General features: G+C 50.2%; 2 protein-coding genes across 5 annotated transcripts in view; one reads left to right on the top strand and one right to left on the bottom strand.

Moving 5' to 3' along the window:
- Positions 1 to 1,747: 1,747 nt before the first annotated feature.
- TGM4 (transglutaminase 4) lies at positions 1,748 to 21,786 on the top strand. The gene is given in 13 exon segments (XM_057555756.1): positions 1,748 to 1,823; positions 2,839 to 2,948; positions 2,951 to 2,975; positions 11,477 to 11,581; positions 11,584 to 11,617; positions 12,973 to 12,977; positions 13,134 to 13,415; positions 13,995 to 14,045; positions 14,048 to 14,160; positions 15,722 to 15,858; positions 18,750 to 18,912; positions 20,032 to 20,127; positions 21,706 to 21,786. Coding segments are annotated over 13 exon segments (1,278 nt in total).
- The window catches only part of ZDHHC3 (zinc finger DHHC-type palmitoyltransferase 3), a 58,904-nt gene continuing 53,218 nt past the window's right edge, over positions 16,790 to 22,475 (bottom strand). For all 4 annotated transcript variants that reach the window (XM_007168888.3, XM_007168887.3, XM_007168889.3 and 1 more), the window contains one exon: positions 16,790 to 22,152. In XM_007168888.3, the coding sequence (XP_007168950.1) occupies positions 21,895 to 22,152 (258 nt within the window). In that variant the 3' untranslated portion in view covers positions 16,790 to 21,894. The remainder of the gene's footprint in view (positions 22,153 to 22,475) is intronic.

The following is a 22,475-nucleotide window of genomic DNA, read 5'->3' as shown; positions in this document are numbered from 1 at the left end:
GAGCAGGAGGCAGAGGAGATTCATCCAAGTTGAGCAGAAAATGAAAACTGGACACTCGGGTCAGAGGGAGGCCTCGCAGCCCTGGTGGGTGAGGGCAGTTGGATGGGGAAAGGCTGCAGTTTGCAGAGCTGGACACAGGGCTCCGAGAGGCAGAGGACACAAGTGAGGAGCCTCAAAGGGGGCTGGGAGCTGAGGCTTGGGCTGAGGGGGCAGCATGTGTCTTGAAGCGAGGGAACCTCTCTGGGGGCCACCATCAAGACTCTGTGCCCCTCGGGTGTTTCCAGGGCTGAATCTTGGTGTTTCCAACAACATCGTGATGGAGCTGGACCCGAGATCATCAGACAGACGTCCCTGGCAGGCAGCCATTCACAATGAGTCCGGTGTGGAGGTGAGGGCCCCCAGGCTGTTGCGTAAGTGGCTGGCTGGCTTCTGGCAGGTTCCTGCCTAATCTGAGGAGCCCTTTCCTTGCCGTGCTGAATATTCACTCCCATGATGCCTTCAACACCTGAGCCCAGACCCAGTGGGCCATCTGCTTCTAGGGGGAGGCTGCCCACCCACGGTGACACCTTCACTTCCTGTCCAAGAGGCCTAAACTTCTGAGGGATGTTCTAGGACATTCAGTCAGTAACGGTGCTGAAGACCAACCCCCAGCAGAGTGTAGCAGGGGCTGCGTCTCCAAACGTCTCAGCGTTTGCTTCCTCACCCTCCCCGAGGCTCTTAGCAGCTCTGACTGTGGTCAAACCTCCTACATGTCACCTCCTCCCCTTTTCATTTCAGAAAGGGACAGTGTTCATTGGAGTAAACACGCAAGAAGTAAATAAAAATAACCCATCATCCCACCAATTAACAGTTGTCAATCCTTGCTTCCAGGCTTTTTTCTATGACTCTATAATAGTTAGATACAAAAATAGAAGTGTTTTGCCTCTCACTTCATTCACATTATAAGATACTGTGAATGCTCCTGTTCGTTCAGTGGTTCCCCTACAAGAGAACTCTTCGTGGCAGCTTCCTGCTCTGGCATGTGGGCTCGTGGTGGCCGATCGGCCCATCTCCTCTTGGGGGCTGTGAGGATTTACAGTTGTCCAGTCTTCCCAGGGTTGTCATAAAGATGCTCTCAGCCAGATCTTTGGACTAATCTGTGAATATTTCCTTAGGATAAATCCCCAGAAATTTAATAGTGAGGTTGATTCCAGGATTTTCTTCAGAAGCAGAACTTGCAGCTGGAAATGAGGAGGTAAGTGAGCCAACTGCTGGCCTGTGTGTTCTTCCTTCCTCGGCCTCCGGTCCAGATCCCAGACTCCCAACCCTGAGTTTTGCAGCATCTGAGTGTTTTTCAGGGATTCATGAAAATCTTCCCAGGAAAAGGCCGTTGATTTAATTTTCCTTTCATTTGGAAGTCTCTGTTTTTGTAGGAAGTCTGGTGGGAAAGTTGCCTTCATGGTTATGCCTGAGAGGTGGAAGTGGGGTGGGAGAGGGAGCTGTATTTCTTCATTCAACAAAGTATTATTTTAAAAAATTTTATTGCTATACAACACATATAAAGGATGCATATCTTAAGTGTCCTTATGATGAGTTTTTACATATAAATACACCCATGGAACCACCACCCAGGTCAAGGTGAATAACATTTCCCACATCCTGGAAGGTCACCTGCACTCCTTTGTAACATCAAGGAGGGCCTACTGTGGGTGGTGATGGGGATGCAGCCGGGAAGGCAAAATTAAGGTCTGCCCTGCAGCTTAGCGGAATGGGGACACTGTCACAGTTCTGCTGGTGCCCGGACATGCCCCTCACGGAGTCCAGGCCCCGCGTGGATCAGTCGTGTGGGTCAGCTGCCTGGTGGGTTGGGGGCAGGGGCTCAGCGCCCTCCTTTTGCTGCAGGTGAGGGGGGTGTGGGGAGGCAGAGTGGTGCAGGCGGAGTTGTGTCAGAGGAGTCCTGTCCCCACTTCACCTCCTGTGTCAACTCTCTGAGCCTGTTTCCCCACCAGCAAAATACTAACAATAGTTAATTTAATGAGCTAATAAATGTTTATCTCATAGTCTTATTGGGGCAGGGGGAGCACTATGGTCATTCTAAGTGTCTAAATGAGGAATCTGAGGCACAGAAGAGATTAAGTAACCAGCCGAGGTCCTACAGCTGGTAAGAGGGAGAGCTGGGATTGCAACCGAGAGCCCACTGCTCCTATCTTATAAAAACAAGCATCTCACAGGTTTTGGTTGGGGGGAGATCCTGGGTCACAAACAGAACTGCTTTGTGACAACAACAAGCCACTGTGGCTATAACAACTTCTACCTATCCATCCAGTCATTATCTACCCTCAAAGGCTGGGTGAAAGCCGGGGGCACCCTGGGACCGATGCCCCTCTGGGGCTCAGGCTCAGGCTGCTCGTATTCCAACAACAGAGAGGGGGGGTTTTTTTGCTGCAAAAGACAGCTGACATTTAACTTGCCCCCTGAAGTGCCAGGTGGTGGGCCAGGACCCTTATGTTTATATTATCTATGGAATCGTTCCAACCACCCGGGAGGCTTCCCCTCCATGCTGTAGTGAAGGGAGTAAAGGTCAAAGGGGAAAGGTGAAAACACCCGCCAGGTTTCAAACCAAGTCTGTCTAGGCCTGTCGGCAGGATTCGCCGAAGCCGCCTGCTTTGCGTGGCTGCTTTTCTGTCTCGGGCATCTGCTATCCCAGCCCATCCTGGCCACTCCTGGTCTCTGGGGGAGACAGGCTTGTTCCAGACAGGGTGATGTGTTAGGACTGATGGATTCTTCTGGGAGGCTTTTGTAGAGTTCAGGGTGTGGCCAAAGGGGGATATGTCCACCATGTCACGTGTCTTTGCTTAGGTCAAGGTGGTGGTCGGCAGCCCCCGCAGGCTGTCGTAGGCAAGTACCACCTGCCAGTGAAAAGTGGAATCAAACATATCTTCAAGTCTGAAGAAAATATGTTGTACCCAGGTTTCTTTTCAACCCATGGTGTGAGGGTAACGCGAAACTCAGGTCAGCTAGGGAAATGTGTCAGGTGAGACTCATGGGAGGAGGCAAGAAGCAGCGCCTACTGTATGCCTCGCATGGTCCGTGAGCTTTGCTTGCCGTCCAGGTGCTTTCAAACTAGGTGAAGGGACCAGGCCCAGGGACAGATCATGGGTGGCTTTGGAGCAGCCCCTCTGTGGCTGAGCTCCTTGGCCGTTTCACTTCCCCCCTGCCTGACCCCCGCCGTCTGGCTTTGGCCTCCACCGCTGTCCAGAGGCTTCCCTTGTTGGGGGCGTCACCCCAGCTTCTTACTTGCCTTCTCCGGGCGCGGGGCCTGAATCCTGACAGGTGTTTCCTTCCTCCGGAAAACTCTCTGCTCTTTTGGGTCTCCTCTCTCCTCTCTACGTTTTCATTGGCCCAACCCCTTCCTACCTGCGGCTCCATGGGAGCCTTCGCGCAAACGGCACTGGAGGGCATTCCTCCCCCACCAGCACCAGCCTCTCTCCCGTGACTGCTGGGCATCTCGCCACAGTTTCACATGCGCTCGTTGGTTACCAGACCTTCTCCACACCCGCGCTCCTACAGCCACCTTGAAGCTAAAAACTCAGGTGTACAAGCTAGAAACCAGGGAGCTGGTTATTTATTTATTTAGTGTTTGGAAATGATTTCAAGCTGCAGAAAAGTAGGCAAAAATGGTATAAAGAACATCCATATGCCCTTTATCCAGATCCACTGTGAACATTTTGCCCTATTTTCTTCATCATTTTCTCTCTCTTCCTCTCTCTCCACACACCCACACTTTATTTTTGAACCATGTGAGAGAGTTACATACATTTTTGCTCTTTACCCATAAATATTTCAGTGTGTACTTCCTAAGAATAGGAATATTCTCTTACTACACTGCTGTTACCAACTTCAGTAATTCAGTGTGGACATAACACTGTATCTAATCTACTTACTGGAATTCCAACTTAGTCAGTTGATGCAATCATGTTCCTTATAACATTTTTTTCCCTCCAGTACAGGATCCAGTCCAGGGTCACATACTGTGTTCAGTTGTCCTGTCTCTTTACCTCCTTTAATCTGGAACTGTTCCTCAGCCTTAGTCTTTTTTGACATGGACATTTTTGAGTAATAGACCCCCTCGGCCCCCCCCGTTTATTTTCGCTAGAACATTCCTCATTTGGGGTTTGTCTGATGATTCATGATTTTTATTTTTTTGTTTTTATTTAATTAATTTGTTTGTTTGTTTAATTAATATTTATTTTTGGCCACACTGCACGGCTTGCAGGATCTTAGTTCCATGACCAGGGATCGAACCTGTGCCCCCTGAAGTGGAAGCGAGGAGTCCTAACCACTGGACCACCAGGGAAGTCCCAATGATTCATGATCTTTAGATTCGGGTTATGCCTCCCCGCCTGGAATATTACATAAGCGATGCTGTCCTTCTCAGGACATCACATCTGGTGGCACACAATGTCCACCTGCCCCTCATTGGGGATGTTAAATTTGATCATTTGGTCAAAGTGTTGCGCAATTTCCCTGCTATATAATTACTATTGTTTCCTTTGTTACTAATAAGCAGTCCTTGTCTTGTGGCAACACTTTCAGGCCGTGCAAATATCCTGGTCCTCATGAAAATGCTCCCCCCCTAGATTTACCAACCACTGACAGCTCATGCCTGAACCAACCTTCTCTATGATGGTTGCACAGTGATTTTCCAACTCCATCTCTCCCTCCACACTTACCTGCTGGGCCCTGGTATTCTCCTGTAAGCAAAGCCCTCCCTTCACCAATCTATTATCTGTCTATCTGTCTGTCTGTCTGTCTAATCTATCAAACATCTATCTGTCTATGAAACAATCTATCTGTATGGACTCAGGGATCTCATTTGATCCCAGTGGTTTACAATCATTCCTGTTCTTAATTATGTTTATGCTCAGACTGTCCCACGTTTGCCCAGTGGAAGTCCCGCACAGCTGGTCAGGAATCGAGCATCTTTTTGACACCTGTCTTAACTCTTGCCTCCCATGTCTTACCCCGCAACACACACTGTTTCAAACCCCTCGTATAGACCTTGCAGGACCTCCCACCCACCTCTTCCCCCCACCGCTCCCCCAGGCCAGGCAGCTTCCTCCTGTGACAGGGCTGCCTGTGTCCAGGGGGTGGACGATAACCCCACGTGCACGTGTGCCCTTGCTTCAGAGGACGTGGTTTTCACGGCTGATGAGACAGAGTGAAATGAGAGCGTCCCCCACAGCACTGGCTACCGTTACATCTGTTGTGTCGACTCTATCAAAGAAAAGCCCTGGAACTTTGGTCAGGTGATGAATTGGTCATCCTATGGCTGGGCCAGGCCCCACCTTTTTAGTTAGGTAGTAGCCGGTAAAGGTTAGGCAGAAATGTTTGTGAGCCTCATGCCAAACCCCAACCCTGTACATGTGACACTTGCCTAGAGAGGGGTAACCCTCCCCACCAGAACATGCAGACAGGTGGCAGAATCAGAGCTGGACGTAGGGCCTTTCCCATTCCCCTCTACTCTCTGCCACCCCCCCACCCCCACTTTGCAGTGTATTTATCAAAGAACCAACCACCTAACAATTATTCACAAGGAAGCTCCATTACAAGTGAAATATTGACAAAGATAAAGAACTTCTAGAACTTTTTTTTTTTGGCCACCCCTCACGGCTTGCAGGATCTTAGTTCCCTAACCAGAACTGAACACGGGCCTGCGGCAGTGAAAGCACAAAGTCCTAACCACTGGACCAGAAGGGAATTCCTAGAACTTCTAAAACTTGAGGGAGATTTTTTAGAAGACTTTGGTCTGGAGGCCTCTGCTCAGTGGAAGGATGAATGTCTCTGTGCAGCCATGAGGCAGAGCAACAATGTGGAAGGAGGACGGGCTCTATGGCTCTAAATGCACAAATCCAGTGACGAGGACTTATGGCACCAGAAACTTCCAGCCTTTCGTCTCACCACCTTTTGCAACAAAAAAACTTCTGGAAAATTCCATACTCTACACAACTGCTTGGCTGCCCCTCCCCTCCCTGGGTCTGGACACCTAGGATAGGATGGAAATGGGGACAACAGAGGGGGGACTCCCATGAGTGAGGCCTGCTGTGTGCACTCTGCAAGGTGCTTCACAAGCATCCTCTTGTTTCACCCTCACTCCATCCCTGGGGTGGTTACCATCACTACTTACAGGTGAGAGGGTGGAGGGAAACAAAATGGGAGGAAGTGGTTGGCACAGGAGGTGGGGAGCAGGTAGCGAGTTGGTGGGAGACCAGTCACCAGAGGAAGGAAACAGCCAGAATGAGGACCACAGCAGGGTGGGGAAGAAGGAATCACCTGAATCCTAGGTAATTGCCCCTCTGAGAAAATCAAGGGGTAGCTTTAACAACCTCAAAGAATTATGACCACAGAACTTTCCCAGACTCCTTCTGAAGAATGAAGATTATTAGCTATTCCTTTTATTTTGGTAGTTTCCCTCTCAGATTACAAAAATAACACATGTACTTCAACTCTGTAAATATACTAAAACCATTGAATCATCCAGCTTAAAGGGTGGATTTTATGGGCTGTAAACTATATCTCGATAAAGTGGTTTAAAATAAATATATCAATAGAATTCAAAAAGTAACACATATGTTTATCACAAAAGACCTAGAAGGCTTAGAAGATACAGAGACATGGAAAGAAATGAAATCATAATCTCCTCCCTCAGTGATAAATACTTCATGTTCTAGTGTGTGTCATTCTTTTTCTATTACTAATTCATGCTTACAGAGTTGAGATAATGTTATACGTGCACAACTTTGTAGTCTATTTTGTTTATCTTGATCACAAAGGAATTTTCTCCATGGTATTAAAAACTCTGCTGGTACGCCTTTATAATGGCTGTGTAATATTCCATCCCATGGCTCTGTGGGTTTACTTAATGGCTGCCTTGGGTATAGACCTTTAAGTGGTTTCTGGTTTTCCATGCTGTGGGAGACTTTTTTGTGAGACTGTGGGCAGAGTTCCTTGCCGGGTGATGGGTGGTCCCACAGGGTGGTTGTGAAGTGCAAATTAGGGAGTATGTGGGAACTCCCCGGTGGTCCAGTGGGACTCCACGCTTTCCCAGGGCGTGGGGTCAATCCCTGGTGGGGGAACTAAGATCCTGCAAGCCACGCAGTACAGAAAAAAAAAAATTAGGGGGTATGTGTTAAGTTTCTGACATGGAACAAACACTTGTTAATGGCCTCTTCTTTTCCCAAAACAACTGCTGCATTTGTCTGTCAAGCCAGAGCCTCCTTGAGACCATGGAGCTGAAGCACCCCACGCCAGGGTCCAGGACCCTGTGTGCTCTGGTAGGTGTGGGAGGCCTGGTCATGGCCTCCATCTCCCCTGCTTGGACGTGCCGTTTGGTGCCCTGCCCTTTCTCTCCTAAAGCCTGCTCTGGGGAAAGCAGTGGCAGGGGGGCCCCTTGATTCCTAGAGAAATCCCCTCATCTTGCCCAGGTACACACAGGGATGGACACGACCCCTAGTTCCAGCCTCTCCTCCTCCAGGAAGATCTCTGGCTGTGAAGTCAGGGCTTGGTCACCTCTGTTGGTCACACAGGTCTCAGACCAGAAGCCTCCTCTTCAGGGAGATTTTTCCTGGCTCCCTGGCCAAAGGAGCCTGCTGCTCTCACATCCACCTGCTGTCTTTTCTTCATAGCACTTGTCATTCCTGAAAGTGTTCGTGTGTTCCGTGTTTACTGTCTGACCCCCAGTACCCCCCCCAATACCACTTCCCAGACCAGAACATGAACACCTGGTCCTGTGGGGACCAGGATCCCCAGCTCTTACAGGGATCCCACTTGTTTGAACTATCGCAGCTCTGAGAGTCCTTCCATAAGTTTTCTTACCCAAATAATAATAAATCATAAATAATATTACAAAGAATACATACATTGAATCTCAGTATAAAAGATTCTGATAATACAGAAGCCTGTAGAGTAATTTTGCCCCAAATTTGTTGCTGTCTCATACTGTTTACCAATTGCTCAGCAGTTACTAGGTTTCTCCCCCCCCCCCCCCCCCCCGCCACACTGGACTGTAAGCTCTTTAAACTACACCTCAGTGCTAGGCCTGATTGACTATTCAAAGCTATCAAGAGATCTACACCTGCTGAAGTCTATTCTGAGTGCAGGTTTTAGTCAGACCCAAGTGCAGAACCCCAGCCCTGCCGCTTGGAGGCTGACCCCACGGCTTGACCTCTCCAAGCCTCAGCTTCCCCATCTGCAAATGGTATTCACATGGAATTCACTCTTCCTGCCTGCAGGCTGGGCTCCAGTTGGGTAAGCAAATTATTCCAGTTCCTTTGGGACGTTCCTGGGTTTAGGACTGAGAGTCCGTGTCCCAGGAAACCCCTCAGTCCTGGGCCAGCAGGATGGCTGTCACCCCTGTCCACCTTGCCCAGAGCAGCTGTTCTCAAATGGTTTGGTCTCAGGTCCCTTTTACACTCTTACAAATTTTTGAGACCCCAAATCACTTGTGTTTATGACTTTTTTTTAAGGGAATCTTACTTTATTATTTTTTTTGGCTGCGTGGGGTCTTCGTTGCTGCGCGTGGTCTTTCTCTAGTTGCGGTGAGCGGGGGCTACTCTTCGTTGCAGTGCACGGGCTTCTCATTTCAGTGGCTTCTCATTGCAGAGCATGGGCTCTAGGTGCGCGGGCTTCAGTGGTTGTGGCTCACGGGCTGTAGAGCACAGGCTCAGTAGTTGTGGCACACGGGCTTAGTTGCTCCACAGCATGTGGGATCTTCCTGGACCAGGACTCAAACCCATGTCCCCTGCATTGGCAGGCAGATTCTTAACCACTGAGCCACCAGGGAAGTCCCATGACGTTTCTTTCTGCAAATATTTACCATTTTAGAAATTTAAACTGGGAAGTTTAAAATATATTTATTTAACTGATTCTAAAAGAATAATAATAAATTCAACACGTTAACATAAATAACACATTTTATGAAAAATAACTATTTTTGGAAGCCTAAACTATGTCAGGAGAGTGGCATTGTTTTAAATTGTTCTAAATCTCTTTAATGTTTGGCTTAATAGAAATCAGCTGGATTTTCCTACCTGCTTCTGTATTCAACCTGTCCAGGGACATTGTTTCAGCTGCAATATAGGAAGAGAATCTGACTTCCCCCAGATACGTAGGTGGAAAAGGCAGGCATAACTCCATAGCCTTCTCAGATAATGGTGGATAGTCTTCTTTGATTCTACACCCATGTGTAACAATTGCTGGTTTTGTAAAGTTGATCGCTGTGTGGAATCTGAAACCATGTCAATCAACTTTTCATCTTCGGTCTGTGTGGGAGAGAATGAGAGGGAGAAACACAAATAACGCCTGGGGTTTATTGTGCAAACCGTTTTGGTCACAGACCTCGGGACAACCCGGCCAGCACCCCGGGAACACTCTCCAAGGCCGAGAGAGAGAGACAGGCGCCATGGGGCTGCTCTTGCCACCTGGGTGGTGGGCAGCTGCGTTCATCTCTAGGTGAGTCTTAAATGCCACCTTTGTGGGGTGGCTGTGACTGTGTACCTGACCCAGGGGGATGCCCCCTCCATGGTCGGGGCTCCCACTCCCTCCTGGCCTGCCTGGTAGTTCCAAGTAAGTGACTGGTATTGTACCCACGGGGCCCGCTCGCTGGCCCTCAGGGGCCCAGGCACAGAGCGCACGGTGCCCGTGGAAGGATATGCCCGCTCCTGCCCCTTTACCACCAGGCTGAGTTCTCCAGCCCAGGGCGGTGGGCTGGAGTGTGAGGAAGGAGAGGAAAGGGGACGGGCCGCCAGCAGGCGAAGCTTGTACTGGTCTTGCTCTAGTTCTCAGGGGTGCGGGTGGACTTGCACCCTCTTTCCAAGCTCTGTGACCCGGGGCGAGGCTCTGAGCTTCTCTGGGTTTCTGTCGGTTCATCCTTGGGTTAATATGAGGACTCAGTAACATGTAACAAGTATGTGTTATGCCTGACACGTTTGGGCCTGTTTGTACCTATTCCCAGGTGATTCTTATGTGTTGGAGTTTGGGAAGCAGTGGGCTAAACCACTGTTTATTTTGAGGACACCAGCCCAGAGACATGGGGCAGGCGGCCCAAGGTTGCACAGCAAGGTGGTGGTTGAGTCAGCAACACTGACTCCCAGGGCAGTGCTCCCTCCTGACATCCAGGCACCTTTTTAGCCTGTGACCCAAGCTTGAGCACCCAGACCTCCCAGGTGTTGTGGCAGTCAATTCCGAGGTTAGGTTAGAAAAGATTCCATCGTGTGTAAGGGAATCTCAGGACCCAGGCTGACTTTGGAGGCCTCCGCTGTAGGCCTGACAACTTTTCCCCTCCTGGGTCCCCGGTTAATATTGCACCTTCACCCCTAGAAATATGTTGCTGTCCGTGGGCCTGCAGGAGCTACTGTGAATCTTTGGCCACAAGGCAGGGCTTCTGGTCAGGGCTGCCTGACTAGCACTCCCACCCTGGGCAGGGGAACTGGATGGGCAGTTAGCGCGTTGGTTATCTGCTGCCGTGTAACACGTTACCCCCAAATGTAAGGCCGTAACACAACAAATGCTTATCATCTTGCAGTGTCTGCAGGGCAGGAATCCAGGCATGGTGCTCTAGCTCAGGGTCCTTCAAAGACTGTAGGCCTCTTGGGGCTCTTGACTGGGTTGGGGGCAGGCGCTCACACGTGGCTGCTGGCAGCCTCAGGGCAGGGACATCAGTTCCTCACCATGTGGGCCCCTCCACAGGGCTGCTCACACCAGGTAGCCGACTACTGTCAGAGCCAGTGAACGAGAGAGGGAGACCCCAGGATGGAAGCCGCAGCCTCTTTGTAACCTTGTCTCAGAAGTGACATCCCCTCACTTTGCCGTGCTCTGTTGTCTAGAAGTGAGTCACTGGGTCCAGTCCACATTCTGGGAGAGGGGCTTCTGCAGGGAGGAGGAGGGCATTACTGGGGGCCCTCTTAGAAGCTGCCTACCACACCTGGGAAGAGGAATTTGCTTTGTTCCATAGGAAATATAACACCGCCCATTAGGATTTTTGAAAGCATGAACATCTTTGGAGCCCAGCATCACTCCCCATCCCTCCCCGCCACCCATTGCTCTGTGGATGCTTGGGTCCAGGAGGCACTGACAGGCTGGGGCCACTTGGGACAGGAAGAAAACATAAACATGTCATTTGCAGAACAACCCTAAAGGTAGGTGTTCTAACGATTACCATTTTACAGAGGAGGAAACTGAGGCACAGAGAGGTCAGCATGTGCCTCAGGTCAGCTGGCTGGTACGCTCCTTGGCCCTTTGTCCTGGTCCAACTGCACCCTCCCCATGTTCTGAGATGCTCTGTGGGGCCGCACTGGGGGCTGTGTGGCCAGGCTGGGCTAGGCTGCCAACACCTTGTTCCGCTGGGGATGGGCACTGACCATCCGCCCTCGGGAGACCAGGGGCCAAAGGGAGAAGTACCAAGGGTGGGGCTGATCGCCCCTGCCTGGTGTCATCTCAGAGCTGAGAGCATTGGGCATCCCAGCACGCAGCATGACTGCCTACGATTCAGCCCATGACACTGAAAATAGCCTCATGGTAGACACCTACCTGAATGAGACAGGCGAGCCATCTCTAGCATGACTGAGATTCCATCTGACAGGTCTCTGCCCTTCAGAGTGTCTTCTTGTTGATTTTGTGTCAGTCCTTCTTTAAGTAGGGCTTTTAGGCCTGGGGAGAGGCAAGCAGGCCTTGCACCTCTTTTTAGAAATGTCTTCATTGAGGTTTTTGTATTATCTGACCAGCCGATTCAACTTGCTATGACCTTCAGTGCTTCCCAGTGCTCCCCAAATGAAACAGCAGCTCCTCAGCCTGGCCTTCCAGCCCCTGCAGAGTCAGCCTCCAGTTCCTTTCCTGACTTTACACCCCAACTGTGCTGCTCCCTCTTCCCTTAAATGGCTTCCCCCCTCCAGACCTCTGCCTCTGCCTTCCCCATCTGCTACTTTCTTTTCTGAGGTCTCTGCTATCCACGTGCCCCTTGCCCCCCGGCCCCCAATGTGTGTTAAGTCTTGTTTGTTTGCTGTTGCTGTTTGTTTAGTGACTTTCCTGACAGAGTTCTGCAAAGTCTGTATTCTTTGTTGTACGTGGCCACTAAAGTCTCTGCTCAGTGCTTAGTGGTCAGCTAATGACTGGACAGGAACTTCCATAAACATCTTGGATTGATAAGTCTCTTAGCTTTTGCCAAGGGGCTCTGTGTAAAGTTGGGGTACACATTTAGTGCTCTGGCAGGCAGTTTTCAACTCTGCCTCAGCCTTCACTTCCTGCCTGTGCAGGGACTCAGGGTCAGTCAGAGGTGACAGCTTATGGCCTTCTAGGTCTTTCCTGGGCATGTACACAGCCCTACACATGCACGAGGCTTTCTAGATTCCCAGGAATCTGTCTCAGTTTTTCAAAGCCCCTATGGATGTTATTCAGCTTTTTCTTTTAAGTTTTTTGGTGAGCTTTTTCCCTCAGCTGTTACTGTTGCCTTAGGCAACTTCAATGTTAAACAATGCCCTTTTTTTTTTTTTGACAATTGCTTTTGGGTTAAGGCAAATTATAAGGAGTGAGCTCTGAATCAGCTCAAAGCCCCATGGGTTGGGGTTTCCAGGGGACTGCCAGAATGACAGCTCTCTGTGGTGGATATTTGGAGATCCAACCCCATTCTTCTCCCTTCAGAGGTGATTAGGCTGCTGGTTTTCACTGTGATTGTGGTGCTGTTGGATTTTAAGGCTACTGTGGAGCTGGGGAGAAAGGGATGGGAATCAGCAAGTTAAAAAAACCATAAAACACTCTATTGTTACAGAGAATAAATGCTCCTCAGATAGTTGCAAGCCTTTGGTTAATTTCAAGCGTTCTGAAAAAGTTGATTTTGACCATTTTTGCCAATGTCCTCATTGCTTTTATGGAGGAGTGAATTTTCAGAGGTCTTTATTCTGCCATTCCCACTGACTGACATCAGAATGTGTTATTTTTCAGGCATGGTGATTTGAACACCTCTCTGAGTTCATAGCCCTTGGGTCCCTGGAATGTCCTTGGAGTCCAGGCTGATGGGTAGGCTGCTTCTGCCTCCGGGGTGCGTTGGGACATTGGGCCCGTGGAGGAGCCCTCTAAGGAAACTGCTTTTGGGTCTCACTCAGGCTCCGCTGAGGAGAGGGAGGTCATGGACCATGCCTTCTCCCTCCGCAGTTATGAGAGAGAGTACAAACTACCCCAAAAAGAGGACCTTCTTTAGATGTATGTCCACGCAGATCCTGTGCTGCTGGGAAACCCTATCAAGTTCACCATCACTCTCAAAAGAAAGACAGACAGCTACCCCAAAGACTGTCACATCTCGGGCTCCCTTGAACTGCAGACATACATGGGCAAAAACGCCACCAGCCTGGGCATCCTTCATAAGACCACGCAGAGGCAAGGTCAAGGTACTGGAACCATGGGCAAGAAGAGGGATCAGAGTCCCCACTATCTGAGATGCCCCTCTTCGCTGTGGACTATTTCCATACACTAACAAACTTGTGCATATGAGTAAACACAAACAAACATTTATTAAGTACCTACCACCTGGTAGTTACAAGGAATCTAGGCACAGAGAAAACGGGGGCCAAATAGACTACTAGTCCAGGAGCCTGGGGTCTATCACAGAGTCAGAAATTAGGGGTGCTGGAAGTGTCATTAGAAGTCTTCTTTTATGATGGCAAAGATTTTATCTCAAATGCCTAATCTAGTCAATGGGTTGTGGGTACCCAGGGCAGTTGAGAATGGGCAGAAAGCCCCCAAAACAGCTGTGATGTCTCCATGGACTCAGGATGGGAGCCTGGAGAACGCAGCCAATTATTATTCCACCTTGAGCTCAACTTCTTGTTTTCCAAGGAGAGGAAGAGACTTACCCAAAATAACCCAGTTCCATCCATCTAGATTTCATCTAATTCTGTGTTTGATGATCACTCATTTGGGGAGGCTATAATAAATGACCACACCCCTCCTCTCTAGCTCTTTGGCAGCATCTGAAGAGACTCTGCCCTTGGACTCCAATACCTACATGGGCAGCCTATGTCTGATGATGAACCAATCATCAAAAGTTTCATAATTGCAGGAATTCTAGAGTCCAAGGAAACGACCGCCTCTCAGGAGTTTGCATCTTTCCAGTACCCTGAGCTCCCCGTAGAGGTTAGCCACCTGCAGGCAGAAGGGGCTCCTGGCTGGAGTTCAGCCTTGGCTTGGGGGTGGGGCCCTAAGAATCCTGGAGGGACCCCTGGTTGGCTTATTCTTCAGGTCAATTGTATTCCTAAGAAAAATGACACCTTGCTTTTCCAAATAATTATTTCTGGAGAAGTGATGGATCAAACAGGTTTTTTTTTTTACATTTTTGGTCAACTGAATTCTTAACATTTTAATTTTTGGAATAAGTAATTACTTGCACATTGTACAAAATTCTAAAGATGCAAAAGTTACAGGGGCCCACCCTCCTGGAAGGCAGTTAGCAGTCTTTCATTACTTAATTGTCAAGAGTTTCTCTTGGGGAATTTCACTCCCCACCCTCACCCAAGTGGCTTAGCAGAGTGTTTCTTCCACCTCCTGAGAGGAGTCTGGGAAAACGCACCTCTCTCCAGGCAGTCATGGTTCCAGGGATGTTTGAGGTGCCTTTTAAAAGGTGTTCTAGCTTTGCCTGGCTGGCCTGCCTTTTAATTGGCTCTGACTGTATTTCAGGAATTAAGAGGTTTTAGCTAATATATCTGCGTTGCCAAAGGCATGGAGAAACCACAGGGTGTTGGTGGGGAGTGGAAACTGGATCGGAAGAGCTAGATATTTGGATGAATGTTACAAATGAGGTGAAGCCTGAAACATGCAAAACATGATGTAAGCCCAGGGGATCCCTGGGTGGAGGAGGGGCACCAGGCCTGAGGTGTGGGTCCGAGGAAGAGGGCTCAGCCAGGGCCAGGTGGGGGAAGTGGGTACACCAGTGTCAGGTGTTCTGGCCAGATTAGAGGTAGGGGCACTCTGAGGGAAGAACAGAGCTTAGCTTCAGTTCTGCTTCTTTCTCTGGGCTGCTCTGTGAGGCAACTTGACTGACAGGCCCCTTTTGGGATTTGGGGTCTTGTCTGTGAGGAGGTATGATATCCAAGGGTATGGAAGGGAGCCCTGGTGTGGTGGGCGGGAGCCTGTGTATTAACCCTGGAGCTCGGGAAGGGCATCTATGGGAATCTTCCCTCACAAATGTCCCTTGTTTAAAGGGCCTTTCTGGGGAAGCCTCCTTGCACCCGTCTGTCTTGCTAGATGGGGCATCTCAGAACCACAGGCTGCAGGTGGGGCTGGGTGGTGCAGGACGGTCCTTAGTTTGGTGAAGAGGGATACTGCTTAGGGCTGCAAAGAGGCCAGGATACAGGTCAGGCTTGAACTCTGGCTGGCATGGCATGACATGTCTTGAGTTCCTTAAAAGAGAGTCTGACAAAGCTCAGGATGTCAGGTTATTTATAGATATACATGATTGCCGGCAACACCAGAAGCTAAAGAAAGGCATGGAACAGATTCTCTCCTAAAGCCTTCAGACACAGACACACACACACACACACACACACACACACACACACACACACACACACACACACACATTTTCCTGGCTTGATATAACTCACCATTTTGGTTCTATTTCTCTGCTTTAACTTACCATGAAAACATGTACCTGACTCACACATCTTCTCCCCCGCTTCTCATCCCCGCCCCACCACAGCTGCCTGACGCAGGCAGAAGTGGCCAGCCACTTATCGGTACTTACATCTTCTAAAATGCCCTGCACATCCCTTTGACAGACACCAAGTCCTCTGTGGAAAGCCTGGGCGTCTCCCCGCTGCAGACCATTGACCAAGGGTGAGTTAGTTCACTTAAGCTGTTCTTACAAACAGTGCAGAAAATCTCTCCAGGACATAGATCTTTGCTCATGTGTGCAGGTATTTCTGAGATGTGAATTCACGGTAGGGGGTTATAGGGTCAAAATATAGATACATTTTGCTAATGCCAAATTGCTTTGGGAAAAGATTGCATTGATTTATGCTCCACCGACAGATCTTTTTGATTTTTGCCGATATAATGGTTGAATAATTTCACTGTTGTTTTAATTTGCATCTCTATTTGTGAGGCTGAATATTTTTATGTTAATTGACTATCTCCTGTGAATTGCTTGTTCAGATCCTTTACCTATTTTTGAGCCATTAATTTGTTCATATTGTGTGTAGTCTTTATACAAAAAAGTGTTACTGCTGCAAATAATTTCACAGTCTTTTTTTAACCTCTAAATGCCTTTCACCACTAGAACTTTGCCATTTTAATGTAGCCAAATTTAATTCCTTCCTTTAGGGATACTGGGTTTCATGTCACCCCAAGAATATATGTTTCCTATGCTTTTTTCTAAAACTTTTGGCTTTATACTATTAGGCACCTGGAATTTAATTTTTTAGCATGTGGAGTGATATAGATTGAGCTCCAACTTTCTCAAATAATCTATCATTTCCTAGTGTTTTGAAATGCTGCTTTCATACATCTGGGTCTCTGGACTCTTTAATTTTCTTATTTATCTTCTCCTAATGCAATATCATACCATCTGAAGTATTGTAGATCTATAGTACATATTGATACGTAGTAGGCAGATGCTCCTCACCACTATTTTTCTTGTTCATAGAACTTTTTTAAACTGTTGGGATTGAGATTGGCACTGCATTGAATTTACCAAGTTATCGGGGGGGGGGGGTGAGAATCACGCCAAGTGACTACACTGAGTCTTCCCATCTAGGCATGTGGGACATTGTTCCATTTATTCAGGTCTTCTTTGTTACATTTAGAAAAGTTTTATTTTTCATACACAATTTGCACATTCCTAGTGGGATTACATCCAAGATGTATTTATAGCTTTTGTGAATGAAATATTTTTCATTATATTTTGTACTTGCTTGCTGGACTATATGGAAACTATTGATTTTGATACGCTGATAGATCTAGCAAAGGACTTGACCAAACTCTAATGCTTTGTTCCTGAACGAAGGTTTCTGATGGTCTATTTCTTATAGGGTGTCTGAATATTCCAAGGAAAAACCAGTAAACTACTGTTTTCCTTAGACCTTAAGATACAGACAAATTAACTGGGGGAATATTGTTAAAATGTGTATTCTGATTCAGCAGGTGGGGTTGGAGGCTCAGAATCTGTGTCTCTAACAGGGCTCCCAGGTGATGCCACTGTTGCCAATAGTGTGGCCCCCAGAGCACATTTTATTTTTTATAAATTTATTTATTTATTTATTTTTGGATGTGTTGGGTCTTCGTTTCTGTGCAAGGGCTTTCTCCAGTTGTGGCGAGCGGGGGCCACTCTTCATCGCGGTGCGCGGGCCTCTCACTGTCGCGGCCTCTCCCGTTGCAGAGCACAGGCTCCAGACGCGCAGGCTCAGTAGTTGTGGCTCACAGGCCTAGCCGCTCCGCGGCATGTGGGATCTTCCCGGACCGGGACACGAACCCGTGGCCCCTGCATTGGCAGGCGGATTCCTAACCACTGCGCCACCAGGGAAGCCCCAGAGCACATTTTAGTAGTGAGAGGCTAGATGATTCCTTTTCTGTGATCCACCATAAAACAGATGTTCCTCTTGGATTTCATATGAAACAACTGTTGCTAATACCCATGGAGCAAGAACATCTGTAAACACGGGCAGGATTCCTAGGAGGGTTTGTGAAATGTCAGAGCTGGAAGAGCCCCTGGAAGCTGGTTTAATCACCTTGCTTTACATCGGAGAATACTGAGGCCCAAAGAGGCAGCAGAGTCATCTAAAGCATCAGAACTGTGTCCCAGATCTGGTGAGTGCCATACCGGGGCCAGTTTATTCTAACTAGCCAGGGGACTGGCCTTCAGCAAGCCTCAGAAACTGAACCTCAGTTTCCTCATCTATAAAATGGGGATAATAATACCTGTTCACCGCATGGCACAGCTGTGAAAGTCAAATGGGCCAAACAGCAAGAGGAAAATGGATAGAGAACGGCCTGAGTGCCTAAGAGGACCCAGGTCTGTCTGGCTCCAGAGGTCATGCTTGTTCCTGGCCCTTTGTCTTCCCCCAGGGTGATGGTGAGTGAAGAGGCAGCCTATAGACCCAGGGGGCACAGACTCAAACTGGCCAGACCAGTTGGCGGTAACAATGGGGCCAGTGGGGTGTTGTGGACAAACAGGAACAGGGATGACCGTGGTAAACAGGAGTGGGTGCTGCCACTCACCTCATCTAACTGAGACTGTGTAGGAACGTGGGCCCTGCACTTCCGGATCTTCTGACCTTTTGGAATAGGCTAGAGGAGCGTGTGTGTTCTTCTACAGTGTAAAGCTCCTGGGTCTTAAAATGCGGCAATTAATTCAAGTTGTAAAAATCACTGTGTGGATCAGACACAGCAAGTCAGAGGCTGAACTCGTTCTTAGCTTGTCAGTTTATAAACAGTGCTGCCAACAGCTGAGATGCTACTGGCACCCCTGCCCTGCCCTGGTGCCATGTTCCAACCCTGACAGGCTGCATCTGACTCTCCAGCATGGGTTTAACCACCAGTGTTCATCAGAAGCTCCCTAGGTGCTTCTCACAGCGCCCAGCATGGATGCCCACTGTGCCGTGTCCAGGAATGGCCAGGGCCCTTCAAAGAGGCTGAGCTGAGGTTGGGACCCCTGGTTTCTCACACAACTTACCTCCCCTCTCCTGCAGCATCCTCAGCTGAATGCTTGTCTGTGTGTCTGAATTTTCCAGGACGGTGAAGCCAGGTGAGACCATTAGATTCCAAATAAAAGGCATCCCAACAATAGCTGGACTTGAGAAATTTATCAAGTTTAGTTCCAATCAGGTGAAAGAGCTTCATGCTGAGAGGACTGTTCTCATCACAACTAGCCTTCGCCTGATGCCTTGGAAAGAGGCAGCAGCTCTGACTGGCTCTAAGCCTTGGCTGAGCGTTTCAGCATTTCCTGCTTTGGGATTAGCTTTCGGATAATTAGATTTTATTACTCATTAGATTTCAGATGATTAGATTTGATTACTCATATGAGGGCAGATTCAAGAGCCAGCTGGGTGAAAGTTAGCGTTCAAAGGCCAACACAAACCACAGGCAGCAGGACCCACTAGGCCAGGTCATGTGGAATCACAGGGTAGCCTGTTGACAGCTAGAAACGCCCAGCTTGGGCCACAGAACCTCACCTCCCTGCCTTGAGTCATGGCCTCAAAGAGCAGGGCCACCACTATCTGCAGTCAGAAGCAAAGGCGTCCACAGCCACAGAGTCCCTCCCTGGAGACACAGGCTATCAGAAGCTGCTGCCCACTTGCCCCGTGAGGAGGGACCACCTTTTCAGCCCCAGAGTGCATCAGCCCTGGACGCACCAGCTAAGTAGAGTCTTCTGCCAGAGCTGGGCTGGGCCTGCTGGAAATACATTCTCTCCTCGCTATTGTCTGCCTGAAATCCCATCCCTCTTCCTTCCCTGACGGGGGCCTACCTGAGGAAGAGCGGATGGACGGGGCCTTTCCCTCGGATCTCTGCACACACTGAGCCTGGGCCTAGGCCTGCCCGCCAAACCAGAAGCAGGACTGAGGGCCAGGTGCTGTCTGTTCACCTTTGACTTTCGACAACTTCAGGCAACTTGAAACTATGGCACCTAAAACCCAACTTCACAGCCCCTACGCTTCCCCACGGTTGGTGAGCCTTCGAGGCACCTGTAGTGTAGTAGGCATGTCCAGTCTTCCACGTGGAAGGAGCCCCAGCCCCTTGGTGGGGGCGGATGACCCAGTGGTCCCTCCTACTTGATGACTGATGGTGTTGGTAAGTTAAAATCAGGAACCTTCAAGGGGGCCAGCGCGGGGGTGGGGGGGTGAGGGAGGGAGGGAGGAAGATGGTGAATGGCCCCACCTCTCCTGGTGAGGGAGCCTGCATACCTGCTCCCTCCATACAGCCCCGAACCTTCTCCAAGGAAGCCACAGCCTCCTCACCTGGTCCCATCCACACATGTCACTCTCACTCTAACACCTGAAACACCCCCTCCTCCAGGCAGCATTGGGAGTGATCGGAGAGCAGCCCTCCCCCTCATACCAGGCAGGCCCATCCCAGGCCCTTGCCCTGCTGAGCACTCCCAGCTCACGCGCGGTGAGGACGGCCAGCCCTGTGCTCCCCGGACATGCTGCTGGACCCCAGGTCCCCTTTTCAGGAAGGCCTTCCCTTGGGAACCATCTTGGATGTGGCCCTAGATGTGGTCTGTGAATTTGCTGATCCTGTTGCTTCAGTCCCTCTCTCTCATGGCCAAGGAGGTAAGATCCATCCCTCTGTACCTCCCATCCACTCCCCCATCCCCAGGAATAAAGCTGCCTTTGTAACCCTGTGGGCCTCCACCTCGGAGTGCAGAGGGGACAGGCCAGCCAGAGGGGTCGTGACTTGGACCAGACCCAGGAAACGAAGGGTGTTAAACAAGGGTGCCCCTTCCTGACCTTTGGGGTAAAGAAGACATCCCAAGGGGTGCCCCAAGTCTGCCTTGCCCACCACCTCATCTCACCAGTGCTGGTGGCCCCATAGGGCTGGCCTGGAAGCAGAGCTGTGGGCAGCAGCACAGGGGCCCGCCAGCGATGCCCTCTCTGGTAGTGTGTGTGTGTGTGTGTGTGTGTGTGTGTGTGTGTGTGTGTGTGTGTGTGTGTGTGTGTGTGTGTGTGTGTGTGTGTGTGGCGGGGGGCTGTTTCAATCTGCAGGATGCCCTCTCTGGTAGTAGTGTGTGTGTGTGTGTGTGTGTGTGTGTGTGTGTGTGTGTGTGGCGGGGGGCTGTTTCAATCTGCAGGATGCCCTCTCTGGTAGTGTATGTGTGTGTGTGTGTGTGTGTGTGTGTGTGTGTGTGTATGTGGCGGGGGGCTGTTTCAATCTGCAGGCCCTGGCCACCACCCATCCTTTCAGAGATTCATGATGGGCACTGTCTTGGGAGAACTGGCCTAAAACATTCAGGCCAGATTTCTGGTCAGTTCTGCCCATGTAGGTAGTTAGACTCTCTCCAGGACGGGCAGTTAAATGCAGTTCTCATGGGGGAGGTCAGAGTTCCGGTAGCTCTAAATAGGTTCTTCCTCCCGACCCTCCAGTGGGAATGGACAGATTTTTAGCCACAAGGCAGGACACCTCCAAGCTGACTCAGGGATTCTAGTATCTATGGAACGGGAGCTAAGTTTTGGTGTTACTGTCATAACTCAGGCTTGCTTCCAACCTGGGCATGTCCCGTGTGTGTGTGTATAGCCTGCTGTTGGAGTCCTCTCTCAAAACAAGCCTGAGCCCTGAAGGTAGCTGAGGCCGCCATGCCTTTCTTCTAGTTTAGGCAGGCACCAGGGGGAAGCCCTTTCAGGGGAGTGACCAGGATCCTTTCAGCCTTTCCAGGTTCATCTCTCCTGATGCCAGTGTCCCACCCCAGGTTCCCAAGGCCAGCCCTGCTCTCTTCTTCCATCACAACCGCACAGCCTTAGTTCTCAAAAGCCAGGAGCCTGGGCCCCAACCTTCTCAAGAGAAGACAGACATCCCAAGAAAGGACAGAGGCCAGTTCTTTTCTGCCCCCAGGCTGCCCGATTCAGAGCTTCCTTTGCTGGGTGAGGCTGCACCGGCTGTGAAGGGCGCCCAGCCTCGGAGAATGGTTCCCGACAATCCCTCATGGGCAGATGAGCTCAGAGCAAGTTTCTCGTCTTCCTCTGTCACCCCTAGTCCACCCCCATCTCCGACCTGGTCCAACGTGGGGAGAGGGAGGAGGGGTCAGAGGACGGCAAGGCCAAGGGGGTGGTGTGAAGGGAGCAGTGGGCGCAGGGGAGCGAGTGGTGCCCAGGAGCCCTGTGGCCACGCCGCCGGCGTATAGGGTGATGCGACTGCCTGGTGCCTGGCCCTCTCCCCACAGCATCATTCATCTATCACCTCCACAGAGTCCTCGTCCTTCCTCTGCTCTGACTGCTCCTCTGTTGTTTCTGTGTTCTCAGTGTCTGACAGCGATGCCACCTGTCGCACCCAGTCACCGTCACTGAGAGGCTTTGGATGACGCAGTCCGGAGAAGGGGTTGAACCAGTTCAGGGAAAAGTCCCCATCAAAGGTCTCTTTGACTGACTTCCAGCTGCCTGTGCGTTCCCTGGGCTGGTGCTTTCGCTTGAGGCGCTCAATGCCCTGGAGGGACAATGGGATAAAGAGGGTCAGCGTGGGACAGCCGTGCACCATCTAGCACACCCCAGGTCCCAGCAGAGCAGCAGAGCACCAAGGCCCAGAGCCAGGGGCTTCCAGAGGGTGGGGAGGGGCTCGGAGCAGCACAGCAAGCAGGGCCTGTGTTTCCCACCAACTGCCCTCCTTTCCTTCCACAGGAGCAAGGGTGACCGGCCAGCTGCTGCGCGGTGACCAGGCTGCCCAGTGGCTAAGGGCCAAGGAGTAACATCTCAGGCCTCTGCAGGCATGAGCTGGGCCACCTGTCCGGAGACCACCCAGAAAGACGACCC

The sequence above is a fragment of the Balaenoptera acutorostrata genome, chromosome 10 (assembly GCF_949987535.1).
Source record: "Balaenoptera acutorostrata chromosome 10, mBalAcu1.1, whole genome shotgun sequence".
In the NCBI taxonomy this organism is placed as follows: Eukaryota; Metazoa; Chordata; class Mammalia; order Artiodactyla; family Balaenopteridae; genus Balaenoptera; species Balaenoptera acutorostrata.
Note: the sequence above shows the minus strand (reverse complement) of the source record. Positions and strands in the feature narration are given on the sequence as shown.